The sequence below is a fragment of the Populus euphratica genome, unplaced genomic scaffold, assembly GCF_000495115.2.
Source record: "Populus euphratica unplaced genomic scaffold, PopEup_1.0 scaffold281.1, whole genome shotgun sequence".
Taxonomy (NCBI): Eukaryota; Viridiplantae; Streptophyta; class Magnoliopsida; order Malpighiales; family Salicaceae; genus Populus; species Populus euphratica.
The window spans coordinates 228,117-253,214 of NW_011500160.1; the positions used below are offsets into that span (position 1 = coordinate 228,117).

At 28.5% G+C, this 25,098-nt stretch overlaps 2 protein-coding genes across 3 annotated transcripts; one reads left to right on the forward strand and one right to left on the reverse strand.

The window, feature by feature from the left end:
- The first annotated feature begins 2,259 nt into the window (after nucleotides 1-2,259).
- On the forward strand, nucleotides 2,260-3,624 carry LOC105111176 (uncharacterized). Its single transcript, XM_011006464.1, has 3 exons — nucleotides 2,260-2,677; nucleotides 2,921-3,206; nucleotides 3,303-3,624. Exons 1-3 carry the CDS (start codon nucleotides 2,260-2,262, stop codon nucleotides 3,622-3,624), a joined length of 1,026 nt encoding a protein of 341 aa, XP_011004766.1.
- Nucleotides 3,625-20,566: 16,942 nt separating this feature from the next.
- Nucleotides 20,567-22,927, reverse strand: LOC105111173 (trihelix transcription factor GT-3b-like). 2 transcript variants are annotated; one of them, XM_011006461.1, is made up of 3 exons: nucleotides 22,335-22,927; nucleotides 21,517-22,098; nucleotides 20,567-20,653 (listed from the first exon to the last, which is right to left on the reverse strand). In XM_011006461.1, the coding sequence occupies exons 1-2, from the start codon at nucleotides 22,632-22,634 to the stop codon at nucleotides 21,559-21,561; spliced, it is 840 nt and encodes a 279-aa protein (XP_011004763.1). In that variant the 5' UTR covers nucleotides 22,635-22,927; the 3' UTR covers nucleotides 20,567-20,653; nucleotides 21,517-21,558. The 2 variants fall into 2 exon arrangements, with proteins under 2 accessions (XP_011004763.1, XP_011004762.1); XM_011006460.1 differs by lacking the exon at nucleotides 20,567-20,653 and having other exon boundaries at nucleotides 21,373-22,098.
- Nucleotides 22,928-25,098: the final 2,171 nt, after the last annotated feature.

Sequence of the window (25,098 nt, forward strand, 5' to 3'; positions counted from 1 at the left end):
CCACCATTGCTCATGTCTTTTCCATCATTCAGCAACAGGAACGCCAACATCAACTTGCTTCTCCTTCCACACAACATGATGCTATAGCTTTTGCAGTTAGAAGACAATATTCATTTCCTGCTAAATATCCATTACACTCTAAGTTCAAAACGGAATGCACCTACTATACTCATTGCAAGATTACTGGACACATGTTGGACACTTGTTTCAAGGTTGGCAATGCTGCAGCTCCTATTTGTTCTTATTGCAATCTCACTGGTCACACAATGGAAAAGTGTTATAAATTACATGGCTATCCTCTAGGCCACAAACTCTTCACTAAGCCCAGAGGTGCACATGTTCTTGCAACACAATCAACTTTAGCTCCTGTTGCTACTATTGACAATTCCAGTAATATTTGGATAGGTTTGACTCAGGCACAATATCACCAACTTATGGCTCTGTTTCCCTTAGGAACTTCTTCCACTGCTTAGCCCTCGACTCCACTTGATCCCTTTTTCCTTCCTCCTATACCTGACATCAATTTTTGTTTGAATGCTCATGCACACACTAATCTTTCTCTTTCCCATGCACCTTGGATCATCGATATAGGAGCCACAAACCATATGGTTTGCTGTACCTCTTTTTTTACTACCATTACCTCTGTTATTTCTTAGCCTGTTGAATTGCCAAATAACACACACATTTTTGCCACACATATTGGCACAATCCAATTAACGCCTTTAATTTATCTCACATAAGCTCTCTGTATTACTTCTTTTAATTTCAATTTGCTTTCAGTAAAAAAATTATCCACCTATCTTATCTGTTATGTTATGTTTCTCTTTGATTTTTGCTTTATTCAGGACCTTTTATCTTGGACAACGATTAGGAAGGGTGAAGTAAGGAATGGACTCTATCATTTTGTTAACTCTCCTGTCTCTCCATCCCTCCTGGTTTATACATTATCCCAATTTTCCATTTCACAATGTTCTGTTATAGCTTCTTCTTTGTCTAAACAAATTAATTTTGATTTGTGGCATTGTCATTTAGGCCATCCATCTTTTCCTGTTTTGTCTTCAATCACAGATCCTATAATAAAGAATAACATCTTCATTATCAATGAAAAACCTTGCAACATTTGTCCCTTATCAAAACTTCATCGCTTACCCTTTTCTTATAGCACTTACTATGTATCGTAACCTTTTAAAATTGTGCATTGTGACCTATGAGGACCCTGCTCCATTCCTTTCTATGATGGTTTCAAATATTTTCTCACTTTAGTTGATTGTTTCACCCACAATACATGGATATATCTTCTCCCCACTAAAGCAGAAACTAAACGTAACATAGAATCTTTTGCCAATTTAGTTGACACTCAGTTTAATTGTAAAATCAAAATCTTACGAAGTGATAATGGAAGGGAATTTCACATGAAAGATTTTTTTCATACCAAAGACATTATTCACCAAACCAACTATGTTAAAATGTCTCAACAAAATGAGATTGTAAAATGCAAACACCAACACTTTCTTAATGTTGCCTGAGCACTAAGATTTCAAGCCAACCTTCCACTTCAATACTGGAGTGATTGTGTCTTAACAACCACATATCTTATCAATCGCATTCATAGCCTCTTATTTAAACATAAGACACCTTTTGAACTTCTATTCAATCAACCTCCCATTTATGCACATTTGAGTAGCCGCATATGCATATTTCTTGGATATCCTTTCAGCATTAAAGGTTATAAATTACTTGATCTGCGGTCTTATACTACATTCATATCTAGACATGTTGTCTTTCATGAATCTATTTTTCCTTTCACTCTTTCAAACTTCCATTTAACAACATTACCTTTGTGTTTACTAAACCTTTACCCAACACTCTTGACTTTCCTATTGCTATTTCTAGCCCTGATGTTTCTGCTCCATCTCCTTCCACCATTATCACCTAGCCAGCAATTGATGATTCTGTCATCTCCACATCAAACACCACACCTGCCCTTATACCTCTTTTTGATCCTATTCTTCACAGATCTACTAGGGTCAGACGAGCATCATGGTATTTGCAAGACTTTCATCACCACCAGTCCTCCTCTGCTATGCCTTCTCAGTCACTGTCCAAGTGTTCTGCTTCCATCACTGATAATCCTTACTCTTTGGACAACTTTCTTGCTTATAAAAGGTTTTCTCCATCATTTACTACTTTTTCCACTTCTGTTTCAATGCACACTCTATATACAAACAAGCCATGAAACATCCAGGTTGGTGTAAAGCCATGAGTGATGAATTGATTACCTTGGAATATAATAAAACCTGGACTGTTATTGATCTACCTCGTGGTAAGGTTGTTATTGCTTGTAAATATGTTTACAAGACTAAGTTTCATGCTAATGGCAGTATTGAGAGACTAAAGGCTCAGCTTGTCGATAAAGGTTTTTCACAGCAAGCTGGAATTGACTATATAGAAACTTTCTCCCCTGTCGCAAAGCTTGTCACCTTCAGAGTTCTTCTTTTTGTCATAGCAATAAATGGGTGGTCTTTTTTACAATTTGATGTTAACAATGCCTTTCTTCACGGTGATCTAGAGGAAGAAATCTACATGCACAAACCTCCTAGCTACTTTATCAGTGGCTTTAATCAAGTCTATAAGTTTTTTAAGAGTCTATATGGACTCAAGCAAGCTTCTCGCAAAGGTATTCCAAACTCTCCTTTTCTCTCATTACTTTTGGTTTTACACAATCCAAAGCTGACTATAGTCTGTTTACTAAAGTGGTTGGCACCTCCTTTCTTGCATTACTGGTTTATATTGACGATATCATTGTTATTGGTAATTGTTCCTCTTCCATTGCATCACTTAAAACCTTCCTGCATAAACAATTTCAAATTAAAGATCTTGGTTGCTTACGATATTTTCTCAGACTCTAGATCCTCGACAGGTATTCATCTCAGTCAAAGAAAGTATGCTCTCGACATCTTGGCTGATTCAGGTACCTTAGCCAGGAAACCTCTCAAATTGTCCTTTGAACAAAACTTCAAGCTCAGCAAGACTTCTGGGGTTCCATTATCAGATCCCAGCACCTATCGCCGCCTCATTGGCCATCTTTTATATCTCACCATCATCAAACCAAATATTTGTTATCTTGTTCAAATTCTTAGTCAGTATATAGACACTCCTATGACTACACATCTCGCAACAGCTCATCGAATCCTTCATTACATCAAGTCTGCACATGGCTAGGGCATTCTATTGTCTTCTTCTTCACATATTCAACTTAGAGCCTTTTGTGACTCTGATTGGGCCTCATGTCTTGATACTAGGCAGTCAGTCAAGGGTTACTGTATATTTCTTAGCAACTCCCTTATTTCTTGGAAATTCAAGAAACAATCCATCGTATCCCACTCCTTAGCTGAGACAGAATATCAGTCTATGGCTTCCACTTGCTCAGAACTAACATGGCTTCGTTATCTCCTTCAAGACCTTCATGTATCTCATCCTCAAGCAACCCAGCTTTACTATGACAATCAGGCTGCCTTACACATTGCTGCTAATCTAGTTTTCCATGAACGAACAAAACATATTGAATTGGATTTTCGTGCCATTCGTGACAAGATACAAGATAGCAGCATTACAACAAGATAGAAGCATTACAACTACTCATGTTGCCTCTAGGTGTCAACTTGCAGACATCTTTACCAAAGTTATTCCTTCTTCTATTTTTCAAACACACTTATCCAATATGGGAATAGTTAATATCTATTCTCCATCTTGTAGGGGGTATTAGATGACATACCAAATGCATGCCACCCAGCCAGCACCAAGCATGTCATACAGGACGTTGTAGCTAATACCAAGTAGGACATGCAAGATGTTACAACACGATATGCACACCAGCCGCTTGCCGCTCTGGCAGTAACAAGATTTGTAAATGCAACAGAATAAATCTTTTGCATTCCTTCTCCCATTCTGTTATAAGAATATAAGACGATATAGTGTGTTAGATGTTGTTATACTAAGTAGGGGTGAGCATTTTCGGTTCGGTTCGGTTTTGGACTAAAATAAGTAATTGAACCGAAATTATTTTTTTTCAAGTTTTTGAACTGAACCAAACCGAAAACTGGTTCAAACCAACAATATTCGGTTCAGTCCGGTTTGGTTTTTTTCCTTCCAAACCAATATAAACCGAAAATTATTTCTGAGTTTTTTCACTAATTATATTTTTTCAGGGATTTTATTTTTGTTTTATTTCTAATTTTACAGATTTGTGTTTTTTGTGTATTTTCTGAGAAATTTTTGCTTTCTCAACAGGTATGGTTCTTTTTTAAATTGATTGGGCATGCATGATATCCAGAAATTCAACCCCGATTTTCTTTTTGTTAGATCTTTGTCCAAAAATTAAACTTTGCAAAAAGATACACAAAACAAAAGGATAGAACAGAAGTCATTTGACTGGAGAACAAAAAATACATAGAAAATATCAAAAGATATCTGTTATTAAAATGTAAAATCATCAAAACATTATTATTTGAAAAAGAGGAACAAATCAAAGAGGAAGGGCCAAACCCTTACACACTAGTTTAAAAAATTCCTTTTTTTTTCCTTTCCAATCTTCCCTCCACTTCGTTTTGGAGCCACCACCACACACCTGCAAAGAAAAAACCTTAAACTTACTCTCAATGGCGACCGATTCAACCCAGTTGCACCATCTCAATCTCTTTCTCCAATCAAAGAGGAGAGATGCATAGAGAAGGGGAGAGGAGAGATACAGAGAGAAAAGGGAGGGCGAGGGGAGAGATGCATAAAGAAGGGGGTGGTGGCTGCTCTTGTGTGCAGGGAATGCAGCACCAACTCAATCTCCTTCTCCAATCAAGGAGGAGGGATGCATAGAGGAGGAGAGGGCGGCTGCTTTTATGTGCAGGGAATGTAGAGAGCAAAGTTTAAGTTTTAGGTTTAGGGTTAGAAAAAGTATTCTATTTATAGTTGTTTTTTAAAGGTTGGTCTGATTGAATCGGTTCGGTTCGGTTTAATCGGTTTTAGATTTTAGAAACCGAAACCGAACCAAATTTTTTTTGTAATTTTTTAATCAGTTAACTCGATTTTTTTTTTCGGTTCGGTTTTTTTGGTTATTTTTTTTCCTGTTTTCTCGGTTTTCTCAGTTTATCGGTTTTTTTACTCACCCCTAATACTAAGCTGTATATAAATACATCAGTACTCATGTAAAGAAATAGTCATATTATTTTCAGTTTGTATTATAAAGATGTATATTATATTATATTAATTTTTATTAAATAAATAACAATAATAAATTTTAAATTCATGACTTTTTGATTATTAAGATCTTGATATCATATCAAATAATTAATTTAATTTAAAAAATTAAATTATTAAATTAAATTTTAAAATATAATTTATATTATTTTTTAATAACATGTTTATTGTTTTATATAATTTATATTATTTTTTAATAACATTGTTTCATGCGTTAAGAAATGATGATGGAGCTGTGGAATTGAATTGAATGAAAAGAGTGACCATCAACAAGACAACGCGCATTCTCTGTCTTACATCATGGCTGCACTCCACCAGTTGTTCATCGTGACATATGAAGCAACAAAAACTCTATTGAATTAAGATTTGAAGGCTTTTGTTGCTGATTTTGGTGTGGCTAGACTTCTTGATCCTGATTCATCGAACAACCTTCTGTTCTTGATGGATCCTATGGATACATTGCTCCGGGTAAAAATATTTCTTGTTATTATACTGTGTACCATCATTCATGCATGGTGAGGGAAGCCAGAATCCTATCACAAATAAAATAGTTTACTTATTTTAAAATAATTAATAATTTTTTTTTAAAAATATTTCTCAAGATAGATCACGTTAGAAAAAAATAAAATTAATTAATTATTATATATACAACTTTAAAATAAAATAATAATTTTATTCATGGTTACTTTTATTTATCACTTGAAAATGATATCAGAAAGTAATTATTTTATATATTACATGACATTAAATAAAAAATGTGAATTTTTTTTAATAAACTAAAATAGTTACTTTAGTTTACCACTGTTTATCATGTAATAAATTAATATTTGATTTATTACAAAAAAAATAAATAAAAAAATTAGTCGTTTATATTACTTGGAAAGAAAATAATTATTTTTCCAAGTTATAAATGAAATGAAGCGTTTGTATCTTTTACAAAGTAATGCGTTACTTGTGCTGAATCAAACTTACCAAATGCAAAACTTGGCGTCAGTGGCATAACTAGGAAGTTTTCGTAGGGTGCCAAAAAATGTATCTAGATTGTAATTGTAATATAGGTTTGTGTGTGTATTAATTGCCTTTTATTACCATTTCTTTTATTCTAAAAATATTTTCTGTGCTCTAAATCATGACAACTTTCTCTATAATGAGTTTTTTAATATAAAAGAAAAGGGAATTATACTTGCTTTAAATAATAAACTAGAATTTTTCTTTAAAATAAGAGAATTACTATAAACATACTTTTTTGGCTATTAATATATTTGCTTTTCAATCTCAAGAAATGGGTTATATGAATAATGACACGGTGTTATTGTGAATAAAAAGGTATATAAATAGAAAGCAATGTGATGATGTTCCAGAGTCTCCTATGTTTAAGAATGAAAATCTTGAGTATTTGAATAATAGATGATTATACATTCACTTTTATATTTTCTTTTTTAAAATTCACAAAATTGATAGTTGATTATAAAAGATCAGATATTTATAAAATAATTTTTATTGATGGGATTTAGAAACTCTCTAATAATAAAATCAATAAATTTTTTATAAGAGATTACAATAAATGAAAGAATAAGCTTTTTATTCAAGAACAAAAATATTTTTTTATTTATATATGATAAATATTTTGAAAATAAAAATATGAATACTTTATAGAATAAAAAAGCATGTATACCCTTTACCTTAATAGTTTAAAGAACATTTATAGTCCATGAATTTTGTTGTTTTGTTGAGGGACAAAAAGTCATTTCCTCTTGAAAACATAGTCGAAAAGAAATATCATTTACACAACATTAATGTTGATAGGAATACAAAAAACCAATAAGATATTTTTATATATTATTTCGTACGTAGCATTAATGTATAAAATAGCCTTATGACTCGATATTGGGTCTATAAAAACTTTCCATTCCATATGTATTTAGTCTTGAAATGATTCCAAACCTAAAAATATTGGGTTTGGTGTTTTGTTAAACCTATAGACAATAGGGCTCAGCTTGTAGCCGAGTATAAGGATATTGGGTTTGATATTTTATCCAACTAATATGCACTCGAACTTAACGTGTAGATGAGCCCATATGTATTAGGTCTAACATCTTAACACACCCTTAGGTAATTGGACTCATTGCATAACAGAGCTCAAGAATGTTGGGTTTAGCATCTTGTCAAATCTATAGATACATGAGCTCAACACATAGATGAGCCCAAATATATTAAGTCTAACATCTTACTAGACCCTCTAACAATTAAGCTTAATGCACAGTTGAGTTTAATGGTGTTGAGTTTAATGGTGTTGAGTTTGGTATATTTTAGGACTTTGAAGATTGAATTAAGACAAAAATTTATTTAAGAGCTTAATTGAGAATTTTTATAGAATTGACAAACTTATTAGATGTTTTTCTTTTTAAAAAAACTTTCAAACGTATTAATTTACTTTCGCTATTAAATGAACTTTTCATGTTTTATTTTAGTTTATGATGCTTCATTGTACTAATAATGAAACATTCTAGATTTTTTATCTCAATTTTTTCTTTTTTAATATTTCTTTATAAATTTTTTCCTTTTAATTTTATCATTCAATATTTTATTGATTTTGAATCGGTCATCATAACATATTTTGGTTTGTTTTATATAAAGTTATCGTAGTCTTAAACAAACATTCTGATATTTGATTGATACTTGATTTTTCAAGTGTTGCCTTTTGATATCATATTATTAGATAAAAAAAATTTAAAAAGCTTTTAAACTCAATAGAATCCATGATCTAGGTTAGGGGTTTTGCTAGTTAATTCGTGAAGCTCAAATTGATCAAATAGGTCAATGTCTTAATATTTAAAAAAATATATAATCTTGAAATTTTCTTAAAGTTATACCATGCTTTTACTTGTCGTTTAGGTTGCTTTTAGACCCGCCAAGTCAATTAAGTTATCTAGAGTTAGTGGGTTAATTTTAAATCTGGGTTAGAAAAGGAATCGAGTCAAAAGGTTTCAAGGTTGACTCGCGAGGTCAAAGTTAATAACAATGTTAAATAGTTTTCTTTTTTAAAATTTCATCTTTTAATTTTTTTTTCTTTCAATTAAATCCTTTTTTACTCTTTTTTTTTAATCAATTTTATCCTTCAAAGATTTAGTTGATTTTGAATTGGTATACATAATTCGTTTCAGTTAATTTTCTTTAAGGTTATCATAATCTTAAATAAATGTCCTAATGTTTTGGTATTTACTTTTATGAATATCTATTTTTATTATTATAGTAAAAAATAAAATTATTAAATTCAATAAAACTCATAATCTTGATTACAAGTTTAACATATTACATTTTCCTTTATGAGATCATGATAATTCAATATAAAATGAATCAATCTAATGTTGAAGGATAAAATAAAATAAAATATATTTTTTAAAAATAACACAAGAAAATAATTTGAGTTAACTTGCCAAGCTCATAATCTAGATCATAAAACTAGGATAATCTCATAAAAAGTAAATCAAGATAAATTATGAAGCATAATCCCTAACCAACTCAATGTTGTAGGATAAAATTTAAAAAAATTAATTAAAAAAGAAACAAATAAAATAACTAGAGTCAAGCCGAGTTAACTCACTAAACTCATGACTCAAGTTATGAAATTAGGATAACTTCATAAATAATAAAATAACTCAAGTTAACTTGGATTAACCTTTTAAACTCATGATCTAGGTCTATGAGACTGAGATAACCCTGTAAAAAATAAATTAAAATAAATTTTAAAACTCTATTTCCAATTAAAGCATTGTTGAAGTGTGAAATTAAAAAAATTAATTTGAAAAAATAACACAATAAAATAATCTGAGTTTACCCAAGCTATCCCGTAAAACTCGTGTTATGAAATTGAGGCATCATCATAAAAGATAAACTAAAATAAATCATGAATTATAATTTCTTATTAATTCAATGTTAAAGTATAATTTTCTTTTAAAAAAATACAAATTAAAAAAAATAAAAAAACATAAGTTGAGTCAACTGTGTTAATTCACTAAATCCATGAAATAAATCATAAAAATATGATGAGCTCATAGATAGCTATAACAAAATAACATAACTCAATCTCTAATAAATTAAATGTTAAAAGATAATATTAAAATAATATTTAAATAAAAAAATAAATATTATTTCAACTAACAATATTTTGTGATTAATGTATAATAAAATAACATTTTTTTTTGTTTTTGTTAATAATATATCATTGTAATACCTCAGTGTAACATTGAAAACTCTATATATGTAATTTTAATGCGACAAACTTTTTCCTTTCAAGAATTCACACTTTAAGGATTTTAGGTTTCTTTGACATTTGTCATATATATAAATGAGATAATTCTCTTTTAAATAGTTTAATAAATATTAATACTAAAATTTTATTGGTTAAATTTGAAAAATAATTTTTTTTTCTGATAATTGTACACACGATAGATGTGCAATGTAGGAAGTCTATTCAAAAAATTGTTTTTCTCTTTACCCATCTTATTTCATCAAAACTTTATGTGAAAGAATTCATGGTTAGAAGAGAGACTCTATTTTCTTCACCAAATTATTTTTCAGGATTCTAATCTCTCAATGTGTTTGTTTGTCAGGGATCTTCCTTTATATATTTAAAAGTGAAAATTATAAAATTATATTTGATTATTCATGTTTATAATTTATGAATTATCTAGTTGTGATATCAGAGTTAGTTTAGTAACTTATGGATTTTCATTTAAAAATTATTGGTTCTCCTAAATTTTTCATGAGCGCAAGATTTTAATGGAGGATTTTATTTTATTGTTGTTTTTTATAATAATTATTTTTATATGAATGAATGTAAAGATTATTATTGTTTAAATTCTCATGGTATGATTAGTGATGGATTAAAAAAAAAGGCGGAAAGGAAGAGTTTTTCGATTTAAAAGAATTGGAGAAAGATACAGTATATAGTAATTGTGAACTTTAAAGTTTTTATAGGGTAGTTGATTTTTAAAATATTTTTTATTTTAAAATATATTAAAATAATATTTTTTATTTTATAAAAATTATTTTTAATATTAATATATTAAAATAATTTGAAAATATTAAAAATATATTAATTTAAAATAAATAATAAATAATTTTTTAAAAAACCACTTTTAAAATACAATGATAAACATTTTAATATTGTATCACCCGAGCCCGTAGTTGTTGATAGGATTTTAATTTCCTGGACTAGTAAAGTGGCCTTATTACCAAGCTCGTAGCATGAACCAAGTTGATGCTGCAAGTGAAATGGGCCTATCATAATTCATGAAAGACTAAAGACTTAGCCACAACACCAAATAGCATTTTTGAAATCAAGTTTCCATTTTTGATCCAAACTAAACCATTGATCCAAAACTTATCTTGATTCCACTCATAATAGTGGGGAGCATTTGTTTAGGGATAGAGTTTTTAAAATAACTAGCATTAGTCTATCTCTAACATGAAAATAATTATTGTTTATATATTCTTAAGTATAATAAAATCAGAGTTAAGAACATGAAAAATTATGGCTACATGTTAGAATATTATATTTATGATTTGGAATTTATACCATGAATGGTTTGTTAATCATCAAAGTGATCACACTCTTAAAAAAGATAAATTTTAAATTTTATAATGTTTTTCTTTTCAATTTCCTATGAATTTTGATACTTATAAATGGCTTGATGATTATTTATTTGTGAATAAATTAAAGTTTATTATTTTAAACACTCGTAAGGTTGCAGGTTGATTAATTATTCTTATGATTAATGAACTTATTGGTTGGCAATCAATATGTATTATTAGTTTATATATAATGCATCTAATTAATGAATATATAATTACCAAATTAAGTCAAATTTTATTATTATTATTATTATTATTATTTTTGTATATTGTTGCATCACTGAACGAGATCATCGATATGTATTTATTATTTATGTGAATTATTTTTTGAATGTGTATTATATATGTAAGTTGTGGCTTAGAGTATTAATATTTGAGCATTTTATTAATCTTTGAAGTATTTATTTTTATTTCTCTTTATTTCCAAGCTTTATTTATTCTAATATTTAATGGATTAAATTTCTTTGATTAGTGTGAACGGTTCAATTTCATCCAAGTATCTTAGATCTTAATTTGACACTTAAAGTTGAGAAATATGTTGCTTATACTCACCTTAATAGTGTTGAAGAAATTTTTTCACTTGAAAATGATAAAAATGATTAAAGAGATTGAGTTTAATGTTTATATGAATGAGTATACTAAAGAGCATCAAGCATGCTTTTCTTTTTTTAAAAAAAAAATTGAAAGTGCTAAGAAATTTATGGAAGAACATTTTCAAATTATAAATAAGTCACTTATTGAGACAATAATAGTACTTTGATCACTATATATGAGCTTGTCATTAAAATGACAAACATTGTAATAAGATTTAAATTCTTCATAATGAATGTAGATAAGGATTTCTTTATGATGTTTATCATCAACTTATTATCTCTTAAATATAGTTCTTTTTATATAAAATATAATTTTATAAAGGATAAATGGAATTTCTACTAATTGCATAGTATACTTGTTTAAGAGAAAATGAGATTTACGAACCAAGGAATTCATTCCATTCATTTTATTTGTTAAAAGAGGTTCCTAGTAAGACAAATCTAAAAACATCTTATGAATTATGAACTAGTCGGAAATCTAGTTTGAGACATCTGCATATTTGAGATTATCCAATATAATTTATAATACACATTCAAAAAAATTAGATTCAAGAAAAACTAGTGATTTCTTTATTGGTTATTTAGAAAAATCTAATTGGTATAGATTTTATTATCCTAACCATAACACAAGAATTGTTAAAAATATAAATGCTAGGTTTAATAAAAAAAGTTATTAAAAATGAAATACCATGCAATTTAAAAATCTAAGAAGTTAGGGTTCAAGTTCATTTACAAGTTAGGGTATAAATATCGAATAGTTTAACAATTATCAAAAACAACAGATGAATAATTATATACTCCAATATAAAGATATTATTGATAACCTTACAATATACGAGCTTTACTAAATAGTATTAAGAAGGTCCTAATGACAAAAAGTTTATTATTTTAAATAATTATATTGTATATTTACATAATTCATAATTTGACTCATGAATTGATAATGATTCAATTTTATTTTCATGTGGAATTAATAATTTGACTTATAATTAATTATATGTCCTATTTAATTTTAGATAAGTTGTCATATTAATAATTTTATGTGAATTATTGAAATAGACTAATAATTTAATTAACTATGCTTGATAATGCCTTGCAATAGAGTATGAATATGGTAGAATTATGACGAATCACATGTTGCATTAATTGTTAATAAGTTGATGAATTTTATATTTTCTTTAAATTATTTTAATTTGCTATGAATTTGAGTTTGATTTAATTCAATTCATCATGACAATATCCATTAAATTTTGTACCATGAATTATGTTTAATTTTGGTGAAGTTTGCTTTTATATTGAATTTTGGGAATTTGATTGAATTTGTTGTCAATCTTTCTAATTAGGGCACGAGTAGTATAATTTAGTTAAAATCACATCCATTTGATTAGAATTCAATTTTTTTTTTATAGAATATGTTATAACATATTTATGTTAAGTCATCAAGATGACACTATTTTTCATAATGTGAACAATAATATCACTTAAAATGACATGTGTAAGTTGTTGTTAAATGATATTTTAGGCATGTTATATACAAAAAAAATAAAAAAAGCAACTATTTATCATGGACTAGGGTAGGATTTAATGATATTAAAGTTAAAACAACTTGAAGGTGTTAAATTAGTGAACATCAATGAAATAACTTGAAGATGTTAAATTAGTGAACAACAATGTTATACTATACCAATTATGTGTGATAATAGTTTTAAAATAATAATTGATTCTTTCATTCAAAATGGTTTAAATATGATGGTATTGTATGTGAGTAATCGATCAAAATTTATATTTTTTCCAACTTATGTTGTTCCTTTAAAATTAGTTAGTAAAGATAAAAAATAATTTATTGTTTGATGATTTGCTGCAAATAATAAATGATACTATATTTAACATTTTATTTATTGATTAACATAAATTCAACTATTTTGAGCTTAGTGATAATGAAGATGATGTTACGTTAGACCCAAATATGATAGTAAATATTGATGAGGATGTTAATAATAATGTTGATGATGAATTCATACATTTTGTTCTTGAATTTGAAAATGTTTGTGGGTCTAGTTTTGTTGTTTCTTATGATTGGACACTTAGTTATAGATGTATACCAAGAAGACTTGATTATAATTAATATATGTAAAATATCAGGTTTTATGTATTGATCTTTTAATTTAGCATTAATATTTTATTAAAATTAGATTGGTTTCATACTATAAAAAGACAGAAAGGTCGAATCTATGCTATGTAATATTGACAAAGAAAAAAAAAGCTACTTATATACATCTTAATGGTCAATGATTGATGCATTAGACCTGAAACCTTTGGAGAAAAGTTAACTATTGATGATATTGTGGCAGAGAAGGAGACCACTTAGATAGATGCAAAAGCCGGATCCAGTCGTGCTTTTAATGAGACGTGGATAACTGTATGAGTTATGTTTATATGGTTTGAGATTTTAATTGCTTAAATGTTGAATTATTTAAATATTTGAGATTCATTTTGTATGTATATATGTTTTTTATATATATAATCATGAGGCTACTTATGATGATGAATGTGAGAATTGGTTAAGTTTGATTATTGTGGTTTTTTTAAGTAAGATAAAACTTTAGGTATAGTGTTTATATAGAGAAAACTTTGCCCAAAGTTTTTTTAAAATTTAAAATTTCTAACTCTTTTAATTATTAACTATATTAAATGTTAGATTAAAAAAAATAATAATAAATTTCATACAAAAAATATTTTTTTTTTATCAAATTTAGATAATGAGAAAATTTGTTGTTGGGAGGGAGAGTAGCCTCATTACCAATCTTTTAGTTTTATCGGTCAACTGGTTGATCTAATTGATGAACCGGTCAACCAATTCACACAAAAAAACTATGATTTTATAAATTTTATCTTCCAAATATGTTTTATAAGAAAAAAGTATATATCTTTGTCCAACTTGTATACTAAAAAAAAAAAAACTACATTTAAAATTTGAAATTTTTTTTGTTTACACAGTAGCTTATCTTTATTTTTCAATATTAACCGGTCGACCGATTCAACTGACTATTATAAATCAAATGACCAATTCATCCTTGTTAATGATATTAAAATTTAATTGATGTCGTATTTTTAAATTACAATAAAATTTAATTAATGATGTATTTTTAAACTATGATATTAATTATATGTTATGGTTGAGAATCTCAACATTTAAATTTATGTTATTTCATTAAAAAAATAACAATCGCTGATATGTTATTTGGCCTTTTCATTTCATTTTGTATGCTAATTGCTAATTGTCCAATTATCCGAATTTTTCTATGCTGATGTTCATGGAGATTGTTGCTCAACTCCAAGAGGTGTTCGGCTTCAAATTGAGGAATTTGCCTTCAAAGTACTTTGGAGTCTAAAAATTTCTCTTTTGTGTTTCGCCTTTTTCCATATTTTTTCATTATATTTAAAAAATGGTTTAGCAGTTACTCCTATAGGTGGAATGAAAAACTAGCTATTGAAAACAAATCAATATAAACAAGTATTATTCATTAAAAAGACTCTTTGTTCAATAAACAAGTAGAAGTTATAAAGAGCAAGTCCTTGAAATGGAGGCAAAGAGCTAGGAGATATACCACCCACTGCTCTAAGTAGATTTCTCACTTGGACTTGGGATTTAGATCTAGGGAAAACCAGCCGGCAGTTCAAAGTAAATGCCTTTCCTTTCTGTTATTATTTCTAATCAGAAATATTAGTTTGAAATAATTACAATTACAATTTCACATTAAAATTAAAATTAAAAAAAATTAAATTTCATGGTGACTTCCCCTCATAATTTATTCTGAATAGATTCATATAGGGTTGTTAAGGAGTAAAAAATGTTTCGACATTGAATTAACAATGGTTTGGGAAGATAAAAGTCAATTTTGTTAATTAAAAAAATTAAAGTTACAGGGACCAAATTTAACAATAAAACAAACAGACAATTCTTTTTTTGTAATTACTTGATAACCGAGGATGACATTTTTTACAACTATTTTTCCCTTATTGTTTGATAATTATGCAATGTGATATAAATTTTATTTTATTTTAGATATTATTTATTAAGAGCATGTTTGGAAGTGTGGTGGTTATTGCTTTTTAAACTACTTTTCATTTAAAAAAATATATTAATAATATTTTTTATTTTTTAAAAATAATTTTTAAGATCAACACATTAAAATAATTTAAACACATTAAAAATATATTAATTCAAAATAAAAAAAATAAAAAATTTTTTAAAATATTTTTTGAAATACAGTGACAAACGAACCCTAAATTTAATAGAAAAGAGAATAGTAAAGAAAAAAAAATATTCTGTTGACAATATTTTTGTTAAAAAAAAAACCAAGTTCGATGTGAAAGTATTTCTAGAAATGCTACTGGAGTACATTTAAGCTTTCAAGTTATGGAAAAAAATTAATTAATTTGTCATTTAATGGGCTTGCAAGTCAATGACGTGTCCTATTTGTCACGTCGAAAATAGTAGACACAAAACAAAGACCGAGCAAATCATAATTTCGATCTAGGAATAGAAATGCCACCCGCAAAAATAAATAAAAATAAATAAATAAAAGAATACATTAAAGACTATATGTTGCAAATTGTAAATTTTAAATGATTTAAATATTTGACAAATTGGGCAAGTACGACGAACATATTCTGAGATTAATCGACCGTACCTTGAGAGAGAATTGCGAAGAAAAAGAGGCAATCTCTGTAACCTTTTTGATATTAAATGGGAGATGAAGGTACAGGGTAGGTGAGGCGAGGAAGAAGAAGGAAAGAAAATATTTGTGGAGAAGTCTATGACTCTTTGACTTTTCTCTCTTTCGAATTCAAAATAAAATCCGTCGGTTCTTGAGTTTCTAGCTATTTTACAAGTGAATTCCGGCAAAATTAATCGGCTAAATATGAGACGGAAAATCATGCAATGTAAAAATCTTAAATCTCCGATATGGGTCCATTCTTAATAGTTTTACCATGTTTATGAATTGTAGTTATTTTAATAAATTAATTATAAACCTAGTTATAAAATAATGATTGATTTATTGGTAATTTATCTTTATATTATATCATATTTTCAATTTAGATTAAAATCAAAGTTGAAACTAAATATAACAATATTTTGATTCATGTAGACTACTCAAAGCATATCAACAACACCAATATGATATTATACCTTTATTAAGCATATTGACTCCTCAATTCTTTTTTGTTCTCTTAAAAAAAATAGAAAATAATAATAATTATATTTTTTTAATGAATTCAAATATATTAGTATAGCATCTCTATTTCAATCTACTAAATAAATCATTTTTATTGTTTGTACCATATAATAAAATATTTAAAAAGTATTTAGGAGTGTAATAAAGATTATTTTTTAAAATGTTTTTTATTTAAAAATAAACTAAAATAATATTTTTTTATTTTTTAAAAAATTATTTTTAATATTGGCATTTCATAACCATTCAAAATATATAAAAATAATTAATTTCAAATAAAAAAATCAGATTTTTTGCACTTAAGATGATATACTAGCTGGTGTCATTTTTACCCAATGCCATGTTGACTTCTACGAGAACTTAAAAAGTCAGCGGATCCGTTACATTTTGCTGTAATTATAATTCCGAACAAGGACAGTTCTTTCGTTCGGCACTAACCAATAATTATGCCCCTGCTTTGCTGTCATCACTTGTAAGTCGCAACGGTAGTGCCTATGTTGGGTAGATTTGTAGGGTCACCGTCCTACATACCATTAATTGATTATCATGCCATGCTACCCAAAAATAAATAAATAAATTGTAAATAAAGAATAAGTTTTAAGATATTATTGTAATTATCAAGAAGGTCATTCTATTTTTATTTTTTTATTCAAATTAGAAGATTTTTATTTGAAAGTAGAAGTTGATTTGAGACGTGTTTCTCATTGTTTGATAAAAAAATAACTTAATCAAGCTATATAACATAACATAAACATATATTTTACTTAAATAAAATTGGTAAAATTAAGCTGATTTAAGAAGTGTTTTTTATTGCTTGTGAAAATAATTTAGTCTTAATTTATTAATATAATGAATGAATAATTTTTTTTTAAAAAAAATTGCATCACAAAAAAAATACATTTAATTATTATTATTATTTGTTCCTGATAATGGATCTTGTCATGGATTATTAATTAACTTGGAAATTAAAACTACATCATTTCCAGGTAAATCTTTGTCAACAACTCACAAGGCTAGGTTTTTTTATTTTTAATATATAGTAATATAATTTTGTTGTCCACAACATTATATAAACAAATATTGTTGTCTAAATCATAATAATTTAACTAGTCAAACTACGTACCAAGGTATCGCAAGGTAGATAAATTCGTCGTGGGAAACGCCAATAAAAAAAATAAAAATAAAATTCTACGTGGGAAATGCCAGACTAACAACTAATAATTGTCTCCAGAAAGAAAACAGGAATTAATAATAATTAGCAGAGACTTTTATATACATAGGATAAAAGGAATCCATAAAAGATATAGTTTTTATCGTGTTTGTGTAATACAAAATCCAAGAAAAAGTAAATAAGATATTTCTAGCTTGCCTCTAAACGACAGTACTGGGGGTCCCTTACTATATGTCAATTTAAATAATTGAGTCTTTCTACCACCTATTTGATGTATGAAATCCCACCTCCTATCTATTCTGTTTTTAATCGGAGCCCTTCATTTGAGAATCCATAAAAGACATGTTTGATGATTGACACGTCCTACATTCTAATTGACCCACATGGTTTAATCTAGGATTTGGAAGATTAAAATAAAATCCAATTTTCAAAAATAAAAATAAAATAGTAACTTACTTTTTTTTTTTTTTACTTAATTAGGTATGCATTATGTTTTTCATATTAAAGTAGTTTGTTTTTAAGAGATTTAATCAACTTTCACTTATTTATTTGTGCATTTTCGAATTATTTTTATTTTTTGGATGAAGGAATCTTACTTGGTGGAGGAATCTCAAATGGAGGGCTCCAAATGATGGCCATAATATATATGAAGTGTGAACAAATGCTCGAGGAGGCCATGATCTCAAGTGTTTACAAGTTCCAAGACTACACGTATAATTGGCATGAACAGTAAAACACGACAAGTCGGTGAGAACATAAGAAGAACCTTCTGTCTGAAACACGGTTTACAAAATATCCTCTCTTTTTTTAAGAGCAGCAAAAGCAAAAACAAGAACAAAACACGCTAATGTTTGTGCATAGCTAGCTGTCTCAGCTACAAATTTAAAAACTTTTTGTCTTCCTCTGATCAAATGTTCAAAAAATAGATGGGATCACGCGCAAATGAGCTGGTAATAACACAGCATTTGTACTGAAGTGTACAACTTGTCAAAATTACGAGATGGTGATGATGTTCAAAACTTTATGATATGATCAATTTCCATATATGTACAAAACTTTATTAAAATCCCTCAGTTATTCTTAAAAAAGAAAAAAAAGGAAAAACTTCTCTATTATATATATGTACTTATATAAAGGCTAAAGTAAAATCCATTTTCCATATAAAATCTTCATGTATGTGTGAATTTGATTTCGAACAAAAAATTAACTACTAATCAAGATTAAAAACCCATCAAACATTGGATTTTAAAGGCAAATTAGCTAATTTATGTCAGTGTAGGGGAATTAAGTAATCGATGAACTCAATTAGCAGCATCCTATATATATTATTCACGGAGTGCTTCAATAGACTAGGTAAGTGGACACTTCGTAATTTAAGCATAAAATAACATGCGTATGCCTGTGAATCATAATTTTATTGACAACCTATGACCAGCTAAACTCTTATATACTGATCGCATGCAAATGATCTGCCCTTAATTAATTGAATTGGTGCAATGCCAACTTACTAGCCAAGGTCCAATAACCCTCGCTATGTTCTTGTTTTTTTTTTTTTTTTTTTTTTTTTTTTTTTTTTTTTTTTTTTTTTTTTAATGACACTTTCAGTGCTCTTAGTCACTAAAATATAATGCAAGAAATGAATTTTTCATTAAGATTCTCCATCAATGGGTCCGTGTAGATCCCACTGATCGATCCAACAACATGGTTTCTGGGAGAAGATATTAGTGCTCAATCTTTTTATGCTTACACTTCATTCCATTTTTCAAGAGAAGATAGAAAACAATTGGAGATAAAATTAAGAGGAATGCTAGTATCGTCATTCTTTCTTTTTTTTTTTTGGAATATATGCTTCGTAATAGAAAACTATAGAAATTGATCATGTAGAGCCTAGAATCTACAAAGAGAAAGTGAGATTCATGTTTTCATGTTGAATTCTAATATTCTAGCTATTCAATTGGGAATATATGTATGTGTATCTTATGATTTATTTCATAGACCATTAAAAATAAATAAAGAAATAAAGAAATGGTACTTGAACTATGAAATAATATTATATTAAAATCAAATGGCTAACAATACCACATTTCAAAAATCATTTTAACTTGTACATATTCTTCACTATTTTATGCTTGAATTTATTGATATATTAGATCATTTGATAAGAAAAACAATACTTATACTATCAAATAACTATGGCAACCCATAAAATTAAAAAAATGGATTTATATTAAATATGTAATACTATATGATATTCATAATTAATTTCAATATTAATAAATATATAATCTTAATCAAACTAATTTAAGATCGTTTCAAAAATTTAAACAATAAAGTCAATGAACTAATAGCTCAATTGACAATATCAAAATGTATTTCTTTCTTTAAAGATGTACAAAATGAGTCCATGACATAAATCAATCGATTATAATAAAAAAAAATAAAACCAACAAAATGAAGTTAAACAAATATATATTAACTAGTAAGAGAAACATTATGATGGTTATGTTAGACCTCTAATATCAAACTTGAAATATTAAGATATATTAATTAGAGGATAAAGAATATCAAAATTAATTAATTAATTACACACACACACATATAATATTAAAAAAACTTACATGTTTTTCGTGGCCCTGATTGAACGTTGTTGATGGAGGAGAAAAACTGAAGCTAACCTGTCCGTTTCCCTGCCAACAATCTTCTTTACAGGCCATGAACAGATCCTGTGGCTTACCAATCCTACCAGCTCATCCACATGACAAAAACTGATTGGGTTGATGAAAAAATTGTGCAAATCAATAGTCAATATTTTCTTTTCTGTTCGTGAGACCACTGAAGCTACATCTGGTCTGGTAGCCGAACAATTCTACCAGTGAAAATAAGTCATGTACATTTTTTGACTTTCAGAAAGTGCTTATTCAATCTTTGGAAACAAGAAATACAAATGCAATGATCAGCCTGCCTTTGCACCATATAATTGCAAACGAAATGGACAAAAGGCAAATTGCTGCCGTTGACAACTTTTTCAAGTGTTTTACTTCTAGGAAAATTGCATGTAGTTAATGGCTGGCTTGTACTGAGCAGCACCACTCAGCATGACAAATCAGAGATGTTTTGTGCGTAAATGATCAATATTGCATGTAAGTGAAAGTTGCAACACCTTCCTGAAGTTGAGAGCTAGCCATTAATTAGCAAGAATATTGGACCATTAACAACAAACTGCACAGCATGCACGATGAGCTTATTGCGTTGCATAGGATTGATACTACGTCCCTACTTTCTCAAGCATTATCTCTAGCTTTTTAGAGTTTGTGGGATGGCTGAATGTAGATTTTGCTCTTTCCCCCCGCCGAATTAATTTGAATCATAGAGCTTGAACCTTAATTTATCCATGATGATTTTGAGATTATGTGCTTCAAAACTTAATTAGTCACACACACACACACCAATTAAACTAGACTTCATCATTAAGATCACAGGAGCATAAAAATAATTAGACAATATTAAAAAGAGAACCAGCTCGAAGCTTTTCTAGCCACAGTTTGCAAAAAGAAGAGGATCATAACATAAAAGCTTAATCAAAGAACATCATATTTAACATCTCCAAAATGAGAGTTTCAGGACAAACCTCTTCTCTAAAACAGCAAAAACATTGAAAGATAGCTGATCACTACATGTCTTCTCTTCTAAGCTTGTTTAGGAGTGCTGTGATAAGGGCATCCCTCTTCTCAGCCCTAGCCTCTTCTCTCACCCTTCTTTGCTCCTCTCTCTCTCTCCATCTTCTCTCCATCACTATCCTATCATTCTCTAATTGTTTCATGGTTTGTCTCCATTCCATCTCCTTCATCCTCCTCTCATTTTCCCTTGCCTCAAATACTTCTCTCCATTGCATTTCCATTTGCATCTGTTGCTTCGTGAAATCTTCCAAAGACTCTTTCAAACTAATACTATATCCACTGCTACTAGTTCCACCAATTGCCTTGCCCTTTTTTATCTTCTTTCTACTGCCACCCTTTTCGCCCTCAATAATTTCTTCATTCTTATCCTCATCGTCAGAAGATAGCTTCACTGCTTTCTTTTTCAACCCAGTAGCTGCTCCTTCAGCTTCAGCCCGTAACATTCTTTGCATCCTTGATGTGAAAATCGCTTGCAACTCATTGTAGAAAGGAAACTGTTGCCTCATAGCTTCAGGTTCTATCGTCTCACAACCCTACACACACAACAACAAGGTGAGATCGAATCATCTATCAAACACCATACATATATGTGTAACTATATACATGTGTGTGTGTGTGTGTGTGTGTCAAGTAGCTAGCTAATAGGGTTTTAGTATTTACCATGCACTGTTCATCACTCAATAAAACAGATCAACAAACATATATTTCCAATCCAATCCCTAACTTTTTTCCCATTTCTCAAAATAGTAATACATATACACATACATACCTTGTATCTTGTAAAAAGATTCTTCCACTTGCACTTGCACTGCTCTGCGCTCCGATTATAACCCTTTTCTTTCATTTTATTAGAGATAACTTCCCACAAAACTTTGTTTCTTTTCTTCTCCATGAAAGTTGGATCCAGTTCTGCTCGGATCATCAAGAACTCCTTTGTTTCTTGAATACTCCATTGAGGAAACTTATCACTTGCCTCTACGTTTACACTGATGTGATGTTGCTGCTGCAGCAGCTGGTATTGCTGTAGGTGATGCTGATTGTGATGTTGGTGGTGAAGATGTCCCTCCATAACAATCACACGCTAAAACTAATCTAAATCAGTTTACACCCACAAAAAGGATTGATTTGATCAAAATTCGAAGAGAGAAAAAAGATAGAGGTAGAAAGTGAGGGAAAGATATATATGAAGAGATGGTAGTGTGAACGCTGAAGGAAAGTGTGAAGATTGTCAAAGAAAAGAAAAAATTTTCTTTTCTTTATGCTCTGGGCGTCAAAGAGCAGTTTTTATTGTTCGTTCAGATTCAAGAAAAAGAAATACTAAAGAACTGATCTCTTTCTTCTTCTGTATAGTTTCTCTCCTCTTTCCAGTCATTATCTTTCTACGCGGAAACTTATTTGTCAAAAATTCTTTTATTTTTATTTTTTTTATTAGGGGTTTGGGGGCAAGGCTGCGTTCATAAATATTAGTTCACATTGCGTTTAGAAGTCGTCAGGCTTACGAGAAAAGTCTCGGAGATGGTGAGGGCTTTATTCTCTGCCATCATTTATATCATACGTGCATGCACTACAAGCGATATTTAATTTACTTTTGTTGTTTCTTTTTTCTTTTTTCTTTATTGAGAATTAAGACCTTTTATAATTTATAGTTTTGAACAAGATCTAGATACATATAGTTAATTCTCATGTTCAAACGTAGAAAATAAAACTTTAGCTTTGAATCAACAGCTTCATTGATGGATATGTCACAAAAGATATATATATTTTTTAATTTAAGAGAAAATTATTCTTTTGATTTTTTTGAGGGGTCCATATAAATAAAATAATTTGTATATTAAATATATTGAAGAAATTGTTTTGTGCAAAGTGAAATGTCCTTCTTCACTTTTTTTCCTTTTGAAACTTACCATAGGAACGCTTGTGTTTTATCTATGTATCATTTAGTTATTATTTTGAAATAGAAAAGATAAAACTATGGAGATAAAAAAAATACATGCCATTGTATATCATATTTTAAAAATATGAAAATTAACTCTAAGATTAGACGCATTTATTTTCTAATTATATCTTCGTTTATCCAATAAAAAAATATTTATATCTCTTTTATGCTTGTCTCTTTTATTATAAAATAATTGTCAACACAATCTAATTGTTGATTTCTTGTCTACCACGTTAAAGTGAGTCATACAATCCCACTTCTTTCAGTTTAATTAGGATGAAACCATATTGAAAGTACTCACTTGTCTAGGGACCAATTCATATAAATGAAAATTATATTCAATATATTTAAAAAATTATTTTGAGCAAATAGGATAGCCTTCCTGGATCCCAATGCCAATTACCCATCTATACTAGCATAAATAATTTTAGATGATTATATTTAGCATTGTAGTTCAACTATATTTTTAAAATATTTTTTGTTTACTTGAAAATATTTTTTTAATATTTTTAAATTACTAATATCAAAAATAAATTTTAAAAATCAATCTCTATAACATTTTGAAATATGCACTTAAATTAAAGACTTGGGTCTTTCAACATTATTGAACTTCTTTTCACTCTAAAATCAAATATTTTTTAACACCACAAAAACATGAATATTGTTGAATTCCAAAATATTGTTCGAGCAACACATGTATGTACGATGATTATTGATATTTATCTGCATGTTACATAATCGTATTTATTTATTATTAAAATTAGATAATTAATATTGATATAGGATCTAGGAGTACACTTGTATTTTGAACCCATTAATTTATCCTTTGTTTGAAAACTTGCTCTACACGCGAAGGATTTTTTGTCTTTCTTGATAATGTAAAAGCAAAAGATATTAAACTCAGAACTCCTGATAAAGAAAATTACTAGTCATGATCTGTTTATCTCGATTTTATTAGATTCCTTTTCGCTTTGTGTTGGATTTTTTAAAAATCCTTTTTTTTTTTTTGTTTGAAGCAAGACGTTGTCAACGTCCTTGTTCTTACCTGTTGAACCGTGTGAAGGAGACAGAGAAAGTAAAAAAGCTTTCGAGATAATGTGTTCTGTACGTGTGACCGCCTTCGTTAAACAAGCTACCAAAACCTTTTGCTGCTTTCCTTTGCATGGATTTCGAAATCTATAGTAGTAAAAACCAAAACGATGAGTAAATTATTTTTCAGCCACGCACTGACCTTTGAAACGATGACTTAGTCCTTGATTTAGCAAATCTTGTATCTTTTCGTATTATAAATTAAGTTTTTCATTGGTTAAAAACTATGTTTAGTATTTGTTTAGAAGTATGATTGTAATTATTTTTTAAAGAGTTTTTTTATTGAAATATATTAAATTAATTTTTTTATTTTTAAAAATTATTTTTAAAATCAACACATTAAAACAATCTAAAATATATAAAACTTATTTTTTCAAAAAAGATATCTAAATATTTATAGGAAATAAATCAACCAAAAAAAACAAACCCAACCAAAACAAATTCTTACACAACAGGCCTATAGCCCTTTCAAAGTTAAATTATTAACCTACAAGTGGATTGAAGCCTT

What these genes read in the sequence shown, in the direction of transcription:
- LOC105111176 (XM_011006464.1), top strand. Translation starts at nt 2,260, where the DNA reads ATGAGTGATGAATTGATTACCTTGGAATATAATAAAACCTGGACTGTT. An exon ending in CAAGCAAGCTTCTCGCAAAG is followed by an intron (nt 2,678 to 2,920) that starts GTATTCCAAACT and finishes GATCCTCGACAG; the next exon opens with GTATTCATCTCAGTCAAAGA. An exon ending in CGAATCCTTCATTACATCAA is followed by an intron (nt 3,207 to 3,302) that starts GTCTGCACATGG and finishes TCTTGATACTAG; the next exon opens with GCAGTCAGTCAAGGGTTACT.
- LOC105111173 (XM_011006461.1), bottom strand. Translation starts at nt 22,634, where the DNA reads ATGGAGGGACATCTTCACCACCAACATCACAATCAGCATCACCTACAG. An exon ending in ATCTTTTTACAAGATACAAG is followed by an intron (nt 22,099 to 22,334) that starts GTATGTATGTGT and finishes TTGTGTGTGTAG; the next exon opens with GGTTGTGAGACGATAGAACC.